The sequence below is a fragment of the Thalassophryne amazonica genome, chromosome 8, assembly GCF_902500255.1.
Source record: "Thalassophryne amazonica chromosome 8, fThaAma1.1, whole genome shotgun sequence".
In the NCBI taxonomy this organism is placed as follows: Eukaryota; Metazoa; Chordata; class Actinopteri; order Batrachoidiformes; family Batrachoididae; genus Thalassophryne; species Thalassophryne amazonica.
The window spans coordinates 91,834,685-91,855,361 of record NC_047110.1 but is presented as its reverse complement, the minus strand read 5'-3'; the positions used below and the strand labels follow the sequence as shown (position 1 = coordinate 91,855,361).

General features: G+C 41.4%; 1 protein-coding gene across 1 annotated transcript in view; it reads left to right on the top strand.

Moving 5' to 3' along the window:
- Positions 1–20,677, top strand: part of LOC117516093 (SLIT-ROBO Rho GTPase-activating protein 1-like) — a 245,944-nt gene that overhangs the window by 145,604 nt on the left and 79,663 nt on the right. The window contains 1 exon segment of the mRNA XM_034176985.1: positions 5,966–6,028. Coding sequence (XP_034032876.1) covers positions 5,966–6,028 — 63 coding nt within the window.

Here is a 20,677-nt window from a genome sequence, read left to right as displayed (position 1 = left end):
ACTGGGATTTTGTGCTGTCTGAAGATCCTCTGTAGTTTTTCCCCTACTCCTGCTAAATAAAGGAGAGACACTCCTCTTCTTCTTGTCTCCGTCTCCTGTCTATCTGGTCTCTTTGTTTCTGTGTAGGCTCTCAGTTGTCCAGGTGGTTTCCATAGTAGAGAAGCTTGCATCTTCGACTGGACTGGGTTGCTTGACGCAAGGACATTTCGCTTCAAATCGCAGAAGCTTCCTCAGCTAAAATTCTTGCTCTGGAAGTCTGACTTCTGTCTGACTATTGTAGAGAAGAATAAAACAGAAGCCAACAAAAGCTGGAGTTTTTAACCTAACCAGACCCCTCCTACTGAGAGGCAGACTGCTATAGGCTAGTGACTAAACAATAGCTCTAATTAGCAACTATTGTGCTGTAGTTAGCACACCTAATGACAGGACAGCTGTCCCTCTAATGATGGGATGGATGCCTTTCTGATGGCTCCCTTGATGACGTGAATGACTCATTACCATGAATAAAAGACTGAAACTCCTTTCACCTGAGTACCCCATTGTAAACAGGGGACAAAACGTGTCTCAGACCCCCTCCCCAGTTAAGGCTGGGTTTCAAACGTTTCACAAAGAATGCCTCCTTGACCCCTTTCTCAAACCATTTCTTCTCTCTGGCTAATATTTTAACTTCCTTGTCCTCAAACGTGTGGTTAGTGTCTTTAAGGTGGAGGTGAACCGCAGACTGAGGTCCACTGGCGCCCTCTCTGCGGTGCTGGTGTAGCCTTTTGTGTAACGGTTGCTTTGTTTCACCTATGTAGTGTTCGTTACAGTTTTCCTGACATCTGATAGAATACGCTACATTGCTCTGTTTGTAACTAGGGATCATGTCCTTAGGGTGAACTAATTTCTGTCTCAAGGTGTTAACCGGTTTAAAGTAAACTGTGATTTTGTGCTGTCTGAAGATCCTCTGTAGTTTTTCCCCTACTCCTGACAGAAGTGAGGTTTTCTGGCAAGGAAACTGATCACACATGGGAAGATAATTTACAGGAGCAGCAGTTATCCATCATGGGTCTGTGAGATCAAACATTTGCACGCCCCTTTTCTGCTACACTGCTTCCTCGGACTGCCTAATCTCTCTCATATCAGACAGCACCCCACCCTTAAGCTTATCATTTCAATTTCATTTCAGTTTGATGAGTGATGAGGAAAAGGAGGCATGCTAATGCACCTGTCTGTGTGTACACGAGCAGTATACACGTGACACAAACCTGTCTGTGTAACGCGGTATGTCAACAACATGATGCCTTGGGAGATTTTGTTGCATCAAATTTGTTGATTTGAAGTAAATCACGAAGCTTCTTCACCCGAGAAGGCACTTGGATGCTTTGTCAGTACCTTCTTATGCAGTCTTTAGCTGCGAGCGGCTCCTAGAATGAGATTTGTCTGGGAATAATTGGGTTAGAGATGAGGCTGGAGTGTGAGCCAAGGCTGTAATATCAGACAGGTAGCAGTTCGCGGTATCAACTTTAGTGGAGATATCAAAAATTCATCTGAGCCAGAGTATGAGTCACTGTGAAAGAATGAACTGAGCTCTACAGTGAAGTTAATAGTTAAAGTACCTCTAAGTCCATCAAGGCATCAGTGTTAAGCTGTATTCCTCACAGTGAGATCATTAATGTAGATGTCTGTGAGATACTGAGTCAGCTTTGTGGCTTTGCTGATTGAATTAACATATTTTGGAAAATCTTTCACATGACCATAGAAGCCAGGAAATGTGTTGCGCATGTGCACTGTGAAATATGAGTTGGATTTACTACTTTATAGTAATTGTGATACTGATAATGATATGAACACACAATTGTAAAAGCACTTTAGCGTCTTGCTTGTTCATTAAAGGTTGGATGTCCATGTTTCTGTTAGATCTGTCTGCTTCATGCTCATTGTGGCTAAACCGCTCGTATTGCTGACCTGTCATAAATGATGCGTCGAAAGAAAATTGACTTTCAGCTCATCAAAAGTGGTTCTTGGAAAGTTGTACTGCAGATTCAACACTGCACATTATGCTTTTTTCCCCTCTTTCTTCTTCTTTATTAGGTGGTTTTTAAAAGTCATTTTGTAGTACTGATATAGGATTATTTGGTGTGCAAAGTAGTGTAATTCTGTACCTTCAAATCTTTTCCTAACTAGAAGTGCAGCCATTCATACACCATAGTGTTTTTAATTATTTCATTATTGAAACTCATCCATGTCTCTTCATCGGTTTATGTCAGCTGTGCGTGGCTCATTTTATCTCAGTAATAACAATTAGCCCAGGTCGGGAGCATGTGCTGGCGTTGTGCACAACCACATAGCATACGTAAATAACATAGCATAACTTTCCTGTTCTGAAGCAGTATGTGTTAACAAATTGTTAACCAAACATAATGTTCAACTGGGTCCTTTTGATTTTGTTTTTACCTCACAAAGTTAAAAATTTCTGTGTCCAGTCTCACAAGAGCCTTTGAACTTTTACACAAGTTTAAGAATGCAGAAGTAGCAGCAGAAGAAGTTTAAATCAACTCATTCATAACATTAAATTTGAGCCATTGACTGATTCATCGTACCTTTAGATCAATTTAGGGGTTCATTTATCCATACTGTCGTACCTATTACTTTAAAATTAATTTCCAATTTGTGTTGGTTAATTGTTGCACACCTAATGTGTATGTATCCTTCCTTATTCCCCAGCAGTGGGGAATAAGTTTCAATACACTAGAACTCTTTCAGAAAGCGCTGTAACTAGGTTTAAGGATCTGATTCCTTCTTTATGTTCTCTAATGCCATATACCAACACAGTGCAGAGTAGCTACCTAAACTCTGTAAGTGAGATAGAGTATCTCGTCAGTAGTTTTACATCCTCATTGAAGACAACTTTGGATGCTGTAGCTCCTCTGAAAAAGAGAGCTTTAAATCAGAAGTGCCTGACTCCGTGGTATAACTCACAAACTTGCAGCTTAAAGCAGATAACCTGTAAGTTGGAGAGGAAATGGCGTCTCACTAATTTTGAAGATCTTCACTTAGCCTGGAAAAAGAGTCTGTTGCTCTATAAAAAAGCCCTCCGTAAAGCTAGGACATCTTTCTACTCATCACTAATTGAAGAAAATAAGAACAACCCCAGGTTTCTTTTCAGCACTGTAGCCAGGCTGACAAAGAGTCAGAGCTCTATTGAGCCGAGTATTCCTTTAACTTTAACTAGTAATGACTTCATGACTTTCTTTGCTAATAAACCTTTAACTATTAGAGAAAAAATTACTCATAACCATCCCAAAGACGTATTGTTATCTTTGGCTGTTTTCAGTGATGCCGGTATTTGGTTAGACTCTTTCTCTCAGATTGTTCTGTCTGAGTTATTTTCATTGGTTACTTCATCCAAACCATCAACATGTCTGTTAGACCCCATTCCTACCAGGCTGCTCAAGGAAGCCCTACCATTATTTAATGCTTCGATCTTAAATATGATCAATCTATCTTTATTAGTTGGCTATGTACCACAGGCTTTTAAGGTGGCAGTAATTAAACCATTACTTAAAAAGTCATCACTTGACCCAGCTATCTTAGCTAATTATAGGTGAATCTCCAACCTTCCTTTTCTCTCAAAAATTCTTGAAAGGGTAGTTGTAAAACAGCTAACTGATCATCTGCAGAGGAATGGTCTATTTGAAGAGTTTTAGTCAGGTTTTAGAATTCATCATAGTACAGAAACAGCATTAGTGAAGGTTACAAATGATCTTCTTATGGCCTCAGACAGTGGACTCATCTCTGTGCTTGTTCTGTTAGACCTCAGTGCTGCTTTTGATACTGTTGACCATAAAATTTTATTACAGAGATTAGAGCATGCCATAGGTATTAAAGGCACTCCGCTGCGGTGGTTTGAATCATATTTATCTAATAGATTACAATTTGTTCATGTAAATGGGGAATCTTCTTCACAGACTAAGGTTAATTATGGAGTTCCACAAGGTTCTGTGCTAGGACCAATTTTATTCACTTTATACATGCTTCCCTTAGGCAGTATTATTAGACGGCATTGCTTAAATTTTCATTGTTACGCAGATGATACCCAGCTTTATCTATCCATGAAGCCAGAGGACACACACCAATTAGCTAAACTGCAGGATTGTCTTACAGACATAAAGACATGGATGACCTCTAATTTCCTGCTTTTAAACTCAGATAAAACTGAAGTTATTGTACTTGGCCCCACAAATCTTAGAAACATGGTGTCTAACCAGATCCTTACTCTGGGTGGCATTACCCTGACCTCTAGTAATACTGTGAGAAATCTTGGAGTCATTTTTGATCAGGATATGTCATTCAAAGCGCATATTAAACAAATATGTAGGACTGCTTTTTTGCATTTACGCAATATCTCTAAAATTAGAAAGGTCTTGTCTCAGAGTGATGCTGAAAAACTAATTCATGCATTTATTTCCTCTAGGCTGGACTACTGTAATTCATTATTATCAGGTTGTCCTAAAAGTTCCCTGAAAAGCCTTCAGTTAATTCAAAATGCTGCAGCTAGAGTACTAACGGGGACTAGAAGGAGAGAGCATATCTCACCCATATTGGCCTCTCTTCATTGGCTTCCTGTTAATTCTAGAATAGAATTTAAAATTCTTCTTCTTACTTATAAGGTTTTGAATAATCAGGTCCCATCTTATCTTAGGGACCTCATAGTACCATATCACCCCAATAGAGCGCTTCGCTCTCAGACTGCAGGCTTACTTGTAGTTCCTAGGGTTTGTAAGAGTAGAATGGGAGGCAGAGCCTTCAGCTTTCAGGCTCCTCTCCTGTGGAACCAGCTCCCAATTCAGATCAGGGAGACAGACACCCTCTCTACTTTTAAGATTAGGCTTAAAACTTTCCTTTTTGCTAAAGCTTATAGTTAGGGCTGGATCAGGTGACCCTGAATCATCCCTTAGTTATGCTGCTATAGACTTAGACTGCTGGGGGGTTCCCATGATGCACTGAGTGTTTCTTTCTCTTTTTGCTCTGTATGCACCACTCTGCATTTAATCATTAGTGATTGATCTCTGCTCCCCTCCACAGCATGTCTTTTTCCTGGTTCTCTCCCTCAGCCCCAACCAGTCCCAGCAGAAGACTGCCCCTCCCTGAGCCTGGTTCTGCTGGATGTTTCTTCCTGTTAAAAGGGAGTTTTTCCTTCCCACTGTTGCCAAGTGCTTGCTCATAGGGGGTCGTTTTGACCGTTGGGGTTTTTACGTAATTATTGTGTTGCCTTGCCTTACAATATAAAGTGTCTTGGGGCAACTGTTTGTTGTGATTTAGCGCTATATAAATAAAATTGATTGATTGATTGATTGATCCTGTTCATCATTTAAATGTATAAACAGACCTATTCAATACAGAAGTTACAGAGGTTTGTTAATTCAGGTATTTTATCACAAATTATATACTACCACCAACATCCAGATAACTATGGCAGAAATTTGTGAACCTACTCACAACCTACTCAAATCTTTTTAAGGAAAACCTTGTTAAGATCATGCTCCCCACCCCAAACAACATATTTCCAATGTTACATTACACTCCTAAACTGCCTTCGTGTTAAATTTGTTGTTGTTAAGTTTATTGAGGATTTTATGGAAACCAGCAGTAGTTTTTGCAGCTTTTGTTGAGTGCAGCACACTGGAGCTTTGCTGATGTTCTACAGCACTGAAAATCAAGTCACTGATCTGTTCTTATGCTCGAGGGTGTGCCCGATTTGGTCACACAAATCGGTCAAGATTGGTTGATGACATTCGATACACACAATGATGTCATTATGTTATCTACAAATCTTTAGTTTATAGAGCTTTCATCACTGTGCAAGTCAGAATAACTTTTAAAGTGTTGACTTTTTGTTTAAAGCACGTCATTTATCTACCATGACAGATTTGTAAATTGCTGTAATAAAGTCATTGGTTTCTCTTCTGTGTTTGTTTTTCAGAGCAAGGAAATAGCTTTTCAACTCCAAGAAGACTTAATGAAGGTCCTAAATGAGCTTTACACAGTAAGTAGTAATGGCAGGATTTTTTATCACTAATGCATTTCTTTTCTGTACATATTAACTGTTTGTGACAGTTTTAGGTTTGTTTTGTTTTGTTTATCCTTCAAGATCTGTGAATGGCATTTTACATGTTAATGTAGCAGCCAAGAAATATTTTCTATGTACATGTTTAGCTGCATAATGGTATCCTGTGCAGAAAATGAAGCAACACTCCATCTGCACTATGAGCTTTTTTGTCCCATGTTTAAATTCTTGATCAGGACGCTGGACAAGATGTACACTTAGTCCTGCCTTGTGACACCATTGCCCCTTCATACATTTAAAGCTCCACCAGTACTCAGTAATCAACACATTGCTGTTTAATTTTTTTTCAAGATTGCCAACTACAGCAACCTCTCAGTAATACGAGGTCTATTAGAAAAGAAACCGACCGTTTTTTTTTTTTTAAACTATATGGATTTGATTCATATGTTTCTACGTCAGCCAAGCTTGAACCTTCGTGCGCATGCGTGAGTTTTTCCACGCCTGTCGGTGACGTCATTCGCCTGTGAGCACGCCTTGTGGGAGGAGTGGTCCAGCCCCCTCGTCGGAATTCCTTTGTCTGAGAAGTTGCTGAGAGACTGGCGCTGTGCTTCATCAAAATTTTTTCCAAAACTGTGAGGCACATCTGAGTGGACACCATTCGACAAATTAAGCTGGTTTTCGGTGAAAATTTTAACGGCTGATGAGAGATTTTGGATTGTTCTATCGCTGTAAGGACTTCCCACGGAGCGGGACGTCGCAGCGCTCCGAGGCGACGTCGTCATCCTGTTTCAAGCTGAAAACCTCCAAATTTAAGCCTCTGTTGACCCAGGACGTCGTGAGAGAACAGAGAACTTTCAGAAGAGGTCGGAATCGGCAGTTTATCCGGACATTCCACTGTTAAAGGAGATTTTTTTAATGAAAGACGTGCGGACGGAGCCGGCGCGGCGCGCCCGCCACAGGAAGAACACCTCCGTGTTGATAACCATTTGTAAAATCCAGGTGGCTTTTGGTGGCTTTCAGTTGAGTGAGTATCTGAGAAACAACAGCAGGGCATGTTCCAACTTGTCCTTAAGGCTTCCAACGGAGGTGTTTCAAATCCATATGGTTTTTTAAAAAAAATAATAAGGTTGGATACTTTTCTAATAGACCTCGTATGTCCACAAATCTCATTTGGAGGCTAAAAATTTCTTTCACTTAGAAATTGGTCATACTAGTACAACCCCTGGCAATAATTATGGAATCACCGGCCTTGGAGGATGTTCATTCAGTTGTTTAATTTTGTAGAAAAAAAGCAGATCACAGACATGACACAAAACTAAAGTCATTTCAAATGGCATCTTTCTGGCTTTAAGAAACACTATAAGAAATCAAGAAAAAAAATTGTGGCAGTCAGTAGCGGTTACTTTTTTAGACCAAGCAGAGGGAAAAAAATATGGACTCACTCAGTTCTGAGGAATAAATTATGGAATCACCCTGTAAATTTTTATCCCCAAAACTAACACCTGCATCAAATCAGATCTGCTCGTTAGTCTGCATCTAAAAAGGAGTGATCACATCTTGGAGAGCTGTTGCACCAAGTGGACTGACATGAATCATGGCTCCAACACGAGAGATGTCAATTGAAACAAAGGAGAGGATTATCAAACTCTTAAAAGAGGGTAAATCATCACGCAATGTTGCAAAAGATGTTGGTTGTTCACAGTCAGCTGTGTCTAAACTCTGGACCAAATACAAACAACATGGGAATGTTGTTAAAGACAAACATACTGGTAGACCAAGGAAGACTTCAAAGCTTCGAGACAGAAAACTTAAAGTAATATGTCTCAAAAATCAAAAATGCACAACAAAACAAATGAAGAACGAATGGGAGGAAACTGGAGTCAACGTCTGTGACTGAACTGTAAGAAACCGCCTAAAGGAAATGGGATTTACATACAGAAAAGCTAAATGAAAGCCATTATTAACACCTAAACAGAAAAAAACAAGGTTACAGTGGGCTAGGGAAAAGCAATCGTGGACTGTGGATGACTGGATGAATGTCATATTCAGTGATGAATCTCAAATCTGCATTGGGCAAGGTGATGATGCTGGAACTTTTGTTTGGTGCCGTTCCAATGAGATTTATAAAGATGACTGCCTGAAGAGAACATGTAAATTTCCACAGTCATTGATGATATGGGGCTGCATGTCAGGTAAAGGCACTGGGGAGATGGCTGTCATTACATCATCAATAAATGCACAAGTTTACATTGATATTTTGGACACTTTTCTTATCCCATCAATTGAAAGGATGTTTGGGGATGATGAAATCATTTTTCAAGATGATAATGCATCTTGCCATAGAGCAAAAACTCTGAAAACATTCCTTGCAAAAAGACACATAGGGTCAATGTCATGGCCTGCAAATAGTCCGGATCTTAATCCAATTGAAAATCTTTGGTGGAAGTTGAAGAAAATGGTCCATGACAAGGCTCCAGACTGCAAAGCTGATCTGGCAACAGCAATCAGAGAAAGTTGGAGCCAGATTGATGAAGAGTACTGTTTGTCACTCATTAAGTCCATGCCTCAGAGACTGCAAGCTGTTATAAAAGCCAGAGGTGGCGCAACAAAATACTAGTGATGTGTTAGTGTTCTTTTGTTTTTCATGATTCCATAATTTATTCCTCAGAATTGAGTGAGTCCATATTTTTTTCCCTCTGCTTGGTCTAAAAAAGTAACCATTACTGACTGCCACAAATTTTTTTTTTCCTGATTTCTTATAGTGTTTCTTAAAGCCAGAAAGTTGCCATTTGAAATGACTTTAGTTTTGTGTCATGTCTGTGATCTGCTTTTTTTTCTACAAAATTAAACAACTGAATGAACATCCTCCGAAGCCGGTGATTCCATAATTTTTGCCAGGGGTTGTACTATTTTATATTATTGTTTGAAGCCTTTTTACTGTGGTCACTGTGTGAGGACTGTTGTGGTGTTGTTGGATTGTTTTCTTTGTGAGTATACTTTGTTATTTTGGGTCTGTGTGTGCCGAATAAATTCATTCATTCATTCATTCATACTTTGGGGAGGGCGGGTTTTAAATGGAAATCCAGGCCTGTTCTACCTGTGATAATGGAGATACACTTTTTAGTGAATTATTTCTTCACATGAAACATGAAATAGCTTTTAATGAAAAAAAAAGATCTGAGTGACTAAATGACTTTAGTTTTGTGTCATGTCTGTGATCTGCTTTTTTTCTACAAAATTAAACAACTGAATGAACATCCTCTGAGGACGGTGATTCCATAATTTTTGCCAGGGGTTGTATCGCTGTTTTCTCATGTAGAAAGCCATTACACATTAAAAGACATTGAATGGTAAATGTTTTGCTCTGTTTAGAAGAGGAAGCGTTGAGGAGGAGTGGCCGAGGACAAAAGCATTATTTTTGTCTTGAAATGTGGTGCAAGTTTAATATCTATGTGAGGTTCGGGTCCCAACTAGTCCATGGGTCAAGCAAGTTTTCGGCATTACTTAAGGGGACTAAATGACACTTACAATCCATCGTCAGTGTATCATGGCCTACACAAATATGTGTGATTGGCTTTTTTTGGGTGGTAGGTATAGCCATGTAGGGGGTCAATGAAGAATTATACAGGGGTCAAAATTTTTTTAAACGTTTCAATTGTATTGAAAAGTATACCACATTAGATGTCTGTTAATAGTGATTCCAAAAAGGTAGAGTTTGGACTAAATATGTGTCATGCTTAGTTATCACATTACGGGGTAACATATGTGATAGAATCCAATGGATGTAGACCTTGTTTGACCTTTACTTTGGAGACCAAGCATTCAACATGGTCAAAACTGTTCCATTTATTAATCCTTTTAATTTAACCAATAATTTCCATCACTTTTTATTGAAATTAGAGCAACTTTAACTTTTGATCCCTGTACAAGCTGAAACTGACCTTTGTCACCATTTTTGCTGTTTTATCCTAAAACTCCATAACATTCAGTCACAGTTGGTCGAAATGATACCTTTTTGGAATCATTATAATCAAGACAAATAATGGAGAAGCCGGAGTCAGGCGGAACCAGCGGAGCTGAATGGTGGCAGGGAACTCTGGGCAAAAGAGAGACAAAAATAACGAGGTAAGCAAGACAAGAGTAACTGGGTTAGCACTATGTTGAGAGCAACATACTATCACAGAGGCCAGGTTACCGCAGACCGAATTGTAAACTGTATGCAGCTGGGGTGATTAGGTGCAGGTGTTCCAACTGCCACAGGTGTACCCAGTTATCTTCACCGCCAAGACTCTGGGGGAAGAGAAAGAGAGAGAGCAGCACAGCAACATGACAATCTAAGAGGAGGAGTGGCTGAGGAGAGAAGCATTATTTATGTCCTGAAATGTGGTGCAAGTTCAATATCTAGTGGCAGAAAAATTATTTATAGTACATTTAAACTTGGAGATATCACTCACTCATCTTCAACCACTTATCCGGATTTGGGTTGCAGGAGCAACAGCTCCAGTAGGGGACCCCAAATTTTCCTTTCCCAGGCCACATTTACCACCTCTGACTGGGGGATCCTGAGACGTTCCCATGCCAGTGTTGAGATATAATCTCTGTTCTGAGAGAAGTTCTTTTGTCTTCCCTGGGGTCTCCTCCTAGCAGGACATGGAACTTGGAACACGTCCCTAGGGAGGCGCCCAGGAGGCATCTTCACCAGATGCCCGAACCACCTCAGCTGACTCATCTCAATGTGAAGGAGCAGCGGCTCTACTCTGAGCTTGGAGATACCTGACAAATTTTATACGTGGCAGTCTGTCTTCAATAAAACATTTTAGTAAAGATGAATAAATTTGTTTACAGCTCAGAGAACAAGCCATGAAACCTGTTGCCTGTAGTGCACAACTTTAGTCTGGCCATGTTATTTAGAAATTTGTTCAGTTCATGTCTGAATGTATAACGGAATGCTGGGGCTAAATGTAAAATAGGCTTTGTCAAAACCTCCTTACAGTTGAAGTGGCCTTAATTTGAGAAACACAAAGGGCCTGATTTACTAAAGGGTTGTGTTTATAAAAACGTGCAAACACTACTGCACTTGCAAATACAGCTGAATGCTAAGTAACTAACTGTGCACAATGAGGGTAGCATCTGTCAAATGCACAAAATAACGTATTACCAATTTAGCGTGTTTTTCCATTTTAGATTTATCTATTTAAATACAGACAATTCTGGGAGGGAACTTGCAAATGGGTCATGTTTACCCATGGAATATGATTTATCAAGTTCAAAATGAAATTTAGCAGGTGCTGATTGCATCTGTATTTTGCGAGTTTGAAACCTTGACGCTAATTTATTAGGCTTGATAGACTGCTGTTCCAGCACGGAACAAAAATAAACAAACATTCATTATAAATGCTGGGCATATTTAACTTTACAGCTTGGTTGTTTCTTTCACAATAAATGTCACCATGCATAACAGGTGGAAGACACAAATGCACATTTTGTAGTCTGTGGGACATCACAGCTGTGTGTACAAGCTGCACAGAGCATGAACATGCTCATGCGCTGTGAATTACAACAAACAAAACAAAACAGTATAATATTTCAGGCATTTAGTTAATGTTCCATCTGTACTATTTTAGCAAACTGGTGAATAATTATGCTGCATTTTGCTGATGGAATGCATAGAGAACTGTGCATTTCTTTATTTTGCCTTTTTTTTTAAGTTGCCAGCATGTGAAGTTGCTCATGTGTGTCACAGAGTTCATGAATAACAAAGGCGTATAGCTGCAAGACACTGATTTAATTTCATTTTTCACTTACAGCCATTAACACATGCAATATCCTCCTTTGCATACTGCTGTACGTAGCTCACGTTACTGCCCGTGGCATGTTTACTCTTAGTAAATCACCTGCAAAATTAACTCCACCTCAATGCACAAAGGTTTGGATTGACCATGCAATTTGGAATTCTTTATCTGGGGTCTTGGTATGTAAATCAGGCCCAAAATGTTGAACTTGCAGTGGCTGCAGACCTTTGAATCTCACAGTTATTTTTTCATGAGGACTCAACCCCTCCATCAAGCTGGCAAATTGCGGGGTCATTTTTGTAAGATCAATTTAATTTTCTGTGTTAACTGCTTTTCTGTGCACAGTTGTCTGTGTGTAGCTGTGACCTTGGTGAAGCAAGGTACTTAAATAATAAATCAATAGTTAATTCTGCTGCTTTAATTACTGCAATCAGCCCCAGCCGCCTACAGGCTTAGTTTAATGCCTAATATATGCTATTGGACATTTAGATGCGAATACAGTCTTTGGTTGAGTGGATGAAATAAAAACTTGATTCTCTTGCATGGAGCAGCTCATTTGATATGATTGCTTGAAACTTAGAGGTGGGGGGAACCCCACCCCCACCTCTAAGTTTCATTGTTTGTATTTCAACTTAAAACTTTGAGGAAACAGATTGTCATTTATGTTTTGTTAATGCAGACATGCTAAGCATTTAAAACTTTTCATTCACTAAAGTAAAATAATTTGAATTTAAAATAGCTTACATGACATAACATATACTCAACAAAAATATAAACGCAACACTTTTGGTTTTGCTCCCATTTTGTATGAGATGAACTCAAAGATCTAAAACTTTTTCCACATACACAATATCACCATTTCTCTCAAATATTGTTCACAAACCAGTCTAAATCTGTGACAGTGAGCACTTCTCCTTTGATGAGATAATCCATCCCACCTCACAGGTGTGCCATACCAAGATGCTGATTAGACACCATGATTAGTGCACAGGTGTGCCTTAGACTGCCCACAATAATATAATAATAATACAATAATAATACAAAATGGGAGCAAAACCAAAAGTGTTGCGTTTATATTTTTGTTGAGTGTAATTTAAAGCATTTTGATTTCATTCCTATAATGTTTTTAATTTGAAAGTTTAATATTAAATTTATCTTTAGAACAATAAATTTGCGATGTAATCATCTTACAGTATTTGTGTTTAGTTGGTGTGCTTTTTATGGTTTAAACAAAGGTTTATATAGCCAATGTCATTCTGCATACTAACTTTCAACAGTTTGGTTCAAGTGACAGAACAGGTGCACGACGATCTGAAGGATTCCTGGTTGATTGACCAGTCTTTGAGTAAGATTTATTAAAGTAAACCTGGGAACTCTCATTCAGCTGTTACAATAAAGCAAACAGTCCCCAGATAAATATTGGAACATTATCTGGAAAGACAAAATGTCTAAGTTTGTGTTTTGTTTGTTTTTTTTTTTATTGAAAGAGACTATGTTGATTGGACTGTAAAGCAATCTTCCTAGGCTATTTTTATGCTATTTCTGACTGTGCAGGAGCAAAGGTAAAATTTCCAACTTAAATGTTTTCACACCCATTTTCAAAATGGAAAGCAAAACAGGAAATAACAAGAAGCTCATCCAGAGTCATCTGTGCAGAAACTGAGTTGTCTATTGTCGACGCTAAGGCTCTGAGGGACACGGTGACACACTTCTTTCACTAAGTCTGCACTGTCTGTTCTTTCACTAACTCCGCTGGGAAATCCGCAAAGTATAAACCTAAGCAGCCTCTCTGAGTATTAATGTTGAACTGAATTTTACAACATTTTCATGAACAGAACTGTTGCTTATCTTTAAATCAGGTATATTTTATACACTGGCCCTTTCTTAAAACCACACAAAGCAAACAATACAGCGTCTTCAAAAATAAAAAAAAATAAAAAATAATAACTAATAACTAGCTGAGTTAGCCGTTCTACACACGGGTGATAGAGAAGTTTATCCATGTCATTGTATATTTCATGTCACTTTAGTTAAAGTGTAGTAAGTTGCATTGCATTGTGTGTATGTTGTCATCATTATGGCCGTACTATCTCCCACGGGAGTTCGGAAATGTGATTACTGCATGTAATCACATTCCATTGATTCCATTGACCATTCCAGTGTTGTTGCTGATTGCGATAGCTGGTGGTTGGCTCTCACTGCGGTATTGTATCACTTCCTGTTCCGGAGCACAGCGGTGTTTTTCTGTATCTGTTAGCTGTTTAATCTGCGCAGTTAGATTGATCTAGTTATCTAGATTACGATTTGTTTCCCAGTGTAATCTTTACGTGCCTTAACTAAAGCACTCCCTCTGCTGAATCACCTCTAAATTATTTACACATTATTCACTTTGCGTGTTTTTAGGAATCCGCTAGCTTAGCGTAGCTACTAGCTCTTAGCCGATTTAGCATGGCGGCTTCTCCTGTCTCTCCCGCACTTTTCTGCTCTGGGTGTGAAATGTTTAGTTATTCCTTGGCCTCCTTTAGCAGTAACGGTACTTGTAATAAGTGTAGCTTATTCGTAGCTTTGGAGGCCAGGCTGGGCGAATTGGAGACTCGGCTCCGCACCGTGGAAATTTCTACAGCTAGCCAGGCCCCTGTAGTCGGTGCGGACCAAGGTAGCTTAGCCGCCGTTAGTTACCCCCTGGCAGATCCCGAGCAGCCGGGAAAGCAGGCAGACTGGGTGACTGTGAGGAGGAAGCGTAGCCCTAAACAGAAGCCCCATGTACACCGCCAACCCGTTCACATCTCTAACCGTTTTTCCCCACTCGACGACACACCCGCCGAGGATCAAACTCTGGTTGTTGGCGACTCTGTTTTGCGAAATGTGAAGTTACCGACACCAGCAACCATAGTCAATTGTCTTCCGGGGGCCAGAGCAGGCGACATTGAAGGAAATTTGAAACTGCTAGCTAAGGCTAAGCGTAAATTTGGTAAGATTGTAATTCACGTCGGCAGTAATGACACCCGGTTACGCCAATCGGAGGTCACTAAAATTAACATTAAATCGGTGTGTAACTTTGCAAAACAATGTCGGACTCTGTAGTTTTCTCTGGGCCCCTCCCCAATTGGACCGGGAGTGAGGTCTCTCTCTTCTAAGTCCCTGTTGGTAAATGATATAATAATTGATCAACATATTGATTTATTCTGCCTTACAGAAACCTGGTTACAGCAAGATGAATATGTTAGTTTAAATGAGTCAACACCCCCGAGTCACACTAACTGTCAGAATGCTCGTAGCACGGGCCGGGGCGGAGGATTAGCAGCAATCTTCCATTCCAGCTTATTAATTAATCAAAAACCCAGACAGAGCTTTAATTCATTTGAAAGCTTGACTTTAGTCTTGTCCATCCAAATTAGAAGTCCCAAAAACCAGTTTTATTTGTTATTATCTATCGTCCACCTGGTCATTACTGTGAGTTTCTCTGTGAATTTTCAGACCTTTTGTCTGACTTAGTGCTTAGCTCAGATAAGATAATTATAGTGGGCGATTTTAACATCCACACAGATGCTGAGAATGACAGCCTCAACACTGCATTTAATCTATTATTAGACTCTATTGGCTTTGCTCATAAAGTAAATGAGTCCACCCACCACTTTAATCATATCTTAGATCTTGTTCTGACTTATGGTATGGAAATAGAAGACTTAACAGTATTCCCTGAAAACTCCCTTCTGTCTGATCATTTCTTAATAACATTTACATTTACTCTGATGGACTACCCAGCAGTGGGGAATAAGTTTCATTACACTAGAAGTCTTTCAGAAAGCGCTGTAACTAGGTTTAAGGATATGATTCCTTCTTTATGTTCTCTAATGCTATATACCAACACAGTGCAGAGTAGCTACCTAAACTCTGTAAGTGAGATAGAGTATCTCGTCAATAGTTTTACATCCTCATTGAAGACAACTTTGGATGCTGTAGCTCCTCTAAAAAAGAGAGCTTTAAATCAGAAGTGCCTGACTCCATGGTATAACTCACAAACTCGTAGCTTAAAGCAGATAACCCGTAAGTTGGAGAGGAAATGGCGTCTCACTAATTTAGAAGATCTTCACTTAGCCTGGAAAAAGAGTCTGTTGCTCTATAAAAAAAAAGCCCTCCGTAAAGCTAGGACATCTTTCTACTCATCACTAATTGAAGAAAATAAGAACAACCCCAGGTTTCTTTTCAGCACTGTAGCCAGGCTGACAAAGAGTCAGAGCTCTATTGAGCTGAGTATTCCATTAACTTTAACTAGTAATGACTTCATGACTTTCTTTGCTAATAAACCTTTAACTATTAGAGAAAAAATTACTCATAACCATCCCAAAGACGTATTGTTATCTTTGGCTGCTTTCAGTGATGCCGGTATTTGGTTAGACTCTTTCTCTCAATTTGTTCTGTCTGAGTTATTTTCATTGGTTACTTCATCCAAACCATCAACATGTCTATTAGACCCCATTCCTACCAGGCTGCTCAAGGAAGCCCTACCATTATTTAATGCTTCAATCTTAAATATGATCAATCTATCTTTGTTAGTTGGCTATGTACCACAGGCTTTTAAGGTGGCAGTAATTAAACCATTACTTAAAAAGCCATCACTTGACCCAGCTATCTTAGCTAATTATAGGCCAATCTCCAACCTTCCTTTTCTCTCAAAAATTCTTGAAAGGGTAGTTGTAAAACAGCTAACTGATCATCTGCAGAGGAATGGTCTATTTGAAGAGTTTCAGTCAGGTTTTAGAATTCATCATAGTACAGAAACAGCATTAGTGAAGGTTACAAATGATCTTCTTATGGCCTCGGACAGTGGACTCATCTCTGTGCTTGTTCTGTTAGACCTCAGTGCTGCTTTTGATACTGTTGACCATAAAATTTTATTACAGAGATTAGAGCATGCCATAGGTATTAAAGGCACTGCACTGCGGTGGTTTGAATCATATTTGTCTAATAGATTACAATTTGTTCATGTAAATGGGGAATCTTCTTCACAGACTAAAGTTAATTATGGAGTTCCACAAGGTTCTGTGCTAGGACCTGTTGGGAAGGTGTCGTAGCACGGACCCACAACAGGGGGCGCAAATGAACGGACAATGAGTAAGCCAAAAGGTAACAATTTAATGTTGTGATAATACACAACGAAATGTGTCGTAATTTTCACAGTCAATAAACACCAGGTGACGTGTGGGCAGGCTCGAAGATAGAAGACGCCCGACGAGAGAGAAGCCGCGTCCCACACGGCCTCCACCACCAACGGTCTGAAGAACACCGGAGCCGCCAAGTCCCGAGTCCCCAGGTGGCCTCTGTCTTCGGCTGTCGACCCTGGTACTGCTGGCAGAAAACAGAAAGATGATGTATGAGTGTGAGTCCGCACACTCAGTAATTTACAGTCCAGACACCGTTAGGAGGGAGCACCTCCACCTCCAAATCACACACACTCGTGCAGCTCCTGATCAACCACTTGTCTGGGAGGGGGTGCGAGGTGAAGCCGTCACTGTCACACCAAACGCCAATCCTCCAGACAAAGCAACACTTCAGGAAAACGGCTGCAATAGAAGTTCAGTTGGTTACACAATGTGTCAGTCAGCAGAGAAATTACCTTGGTACTGGTAGTCGATTTCTCGGCGGGGAGGTGGAGTTGCAGTCCGGCTTATATGGTGGTGTAGATGAGTGACAGCTGGAGTAATGAGTGACAGCTGTCACTTCCTCTGGGTCTGGCGCCCTCTCGTGCTTGGAGCCCGCACTCCAAGCAGGGCGCCCTCTGGTGGTAGTGGGCCAGCAGTACCTCCTCTTCAGCGGCCCACACAACAGGACCAATTTTATTCACTTTATATATGCTTCCCTTAGGCAGTATTATTAGACGGTATTGCTTAAATTTTCATTTTTACGCAGATGATACCCAGCTTTATCTATCCATGAAGCCAGAGGACACACACCAATTAGCTAAACTGCAGGATTGTCTTACAGACATAAAGACATGGATGACCTCTAATTTCCTGCTTTTAAACTCAGATAAAACTGAAGTTATTGTACTTGGCCCCACAAATCTTAGAAACATGGTGTCTAACCAGATCCTTACTCTGGATGGCATTACCCTGACCTCTAGTAATACTGTGAGAAATCTTGGAGTCATTTTTGATCAGGATATGTCATTCAAAGCGCATATTAAACAAATATGTAGGACTGCTTTTTTGCATTTACACAATATCTCTAAAATCAGAAAGGTCTTGTCTCAGAGTGATGCTGAAAAACAAATTCATGCATTTATTTCCTCTAGGCTGGACTATTGTAATTCATTATTATCAGGTTGTCCTAAAAGTTCCCTAAAAAGCCTTCAGTTAATTCAAAATGCTGCAGCTAGAGTACTGACGGGGACTAGAAGGAGAGAGCATATCTCACCCATCTTCATTGGCTTCCTGTTAATTCTAGAATAGAATTTAAAATTCTTCTTCTTACTTATAAGGTTTTGAATAATCAGGTCCCATCTTATCTTAGGGACCTCATAGTACCATATCACCCCAATAGAGCGCTTCGCTCTCAGACTGCAGGCTTACTTGTAGTTCCTAGGGTTTGTAAGAGTAGAATGGGAGGCAGAGCCTTCAGCTTTCAGGCTCCTCTCCTGTGGAACCAGCTCCCAATTCAGATCAGGGAGACAGACACCCTCTCTACTTTTAAGATTAGGCTTAAAACTTTCCTTTTTGCTAAAGCTTATAGTTAGGGCTGGATCAGGTGACCCTGAACCATCCCTTAGTTATGCTGCTATAGACGTAGACTGCTCGGGGGTTCCCATGATGCACTGTTCTTTTCTCTTTTTGCTCTGTATGCACCACTCTGCATTTAATTCATTAGTGATCGATCTCTGCTCCCCTCCACAGCATGTCTTTTTTCCTGGTTCTCTCCCCTCAGCCCCAACCAGTCCCAGCAGAAGACTGCCCCTCCCTGAGCCTGGTTCTGCTGGAGGTTTCTTCCTGTTAAAAGGGAGTTTTTCCTTCCCACTGTAGCCAAGTGCTTGCTCACAGGGGGTCGTTTTGACCGTTGGGGTTTTACATAATTATTGTATGGCCTTGCCTTACAATATAAAGCGCCTTGGGGCAACTGTTTGTTGTGATTTGGCGCTATATAAAAAAATTGATTGATTGATTGATTGATGTATATTCCTCCTTCTGTGGATGCCGCCGTGGCCTGTGAGCGGATCCACAGTACAGTCACGTGGCTGCTGACGCAACACCCATGCGCGCTCTTCCTCATCACCGGGGACTTTAATCACACCTCCCTCTCTGCCACCCTCCCCACATTCACCCAGTACGTCACGTGTAAAACCAGGGACAATAGAATACTGGACCTTTTTTACGCTAATGTGGAGGACGCTTACACCTCTACCCCCCCCGCTGGGACTCTCTGATCACAACCTCGTCTATCTGCTCCCCCAATACACACCCAGAGTGACAAGAGAACGAATACACAAAAGGTTAATGAAACTCTGGACTGAAAAGGCCACTGAGAGGCTGAGCGACTGCTACAGAACCACAGACTGGAGCATGTTTCACAACTCTTATGGTGAAGACATCAACAGCCTGACCCAGTGTGTCACTGACTACGTGAACTTCTGTGTGGAGAGCACTGTGCCCACCCGGAGGATACAGTGCTTTCCCAGCAACCACCCCTGGCTGACCCCCAAGCTGAAGGCCCTGATAAACCAGAAGAAGAGGGCTTTCAACTTGGTAGACAGAGAGGAGTAGCGTAGAGTCCAACAGGAGTTCCAGTGGAAGATCCATGCAGCCAAGAAGGTGTATGGAGGGAAGATGGAGGAGCAGCTGGCCCGGAACAATGTCAGAGACGTGTGGAGATGCCTCAAGACCGCCTCTGGATTTGGGCAGGGTGCCAGCAGGACTGCAGATGGGGATTCTCGGTTCGCAGAGGAGCTAAACAACTACTTTAACCATTTTGGCCCCTCCACACTTGCCCCCCACATGTCTCCAGCAGCCAGCCCTCCAGTCCCTCTGACCCACCACCTTCTACCCCCTGGTCATCTTCACTGCACCCCGGACCTCGTCCCTCTCCCCTGCAACTGTATTTAGCACCAGCCCACCTCAGCTCACACCCCAGCTCCCCCCTCACTGTAACTCCAACCGAGTTGAGAGGCCAGCTCCTGCGGCTGAAGCAGAGGGAAGCAGCAGGACCTGATGCGATCTACCCGAGGCTGCTGAGGACCTGTGCAGATGAGCTCTGTGAGGTCCTCAGCCACATCTTCAACATGAGCCTCAGCCTGGGGGTGGTCCCCACCCTGTGGAAGACCTCCTGTGTGGTCCCGGTTCCCAAAACACCGCACGCCAAGGAACCGGCCTACTACAGACCAGTTGCCCTGACCTCCCTCCTCATGAAGACCATGGAACGGCTTGTCCTGTCTCACCTCCGCACCGTGGTGAGCGACAGCCGGGACCCACTTCACTTTGCCTACAGGCCCAACATCGGGGTAGATGATGCTGTCATCTACCTACTCCGAGTGCTCACCCACCTGGAGACCGGCGGGAGCGCTGTGAGAGTCATGTTCTTTGATTTTTCCAGCGCTTTTAAAACTATCAGACCGGCACTGCTGAGGGGGAACCTGGAGGACATAGGTGTGGATGGACACCTCGCTGCCTGGACCGTCGACTACCTCACTGACCGCCCACAGTACGTGCGACTGCGCGGCTGTCAGTCTGAGGTGGTAAGGTGCAGCACCGGGGCCCCCAAGGGCACCGTCCTCTCGCCTTTTCTCTTCACCCTCTACACCTCGGACTTCACCTACAACATGGACAGCTGCCACCTCCAGAAGTTC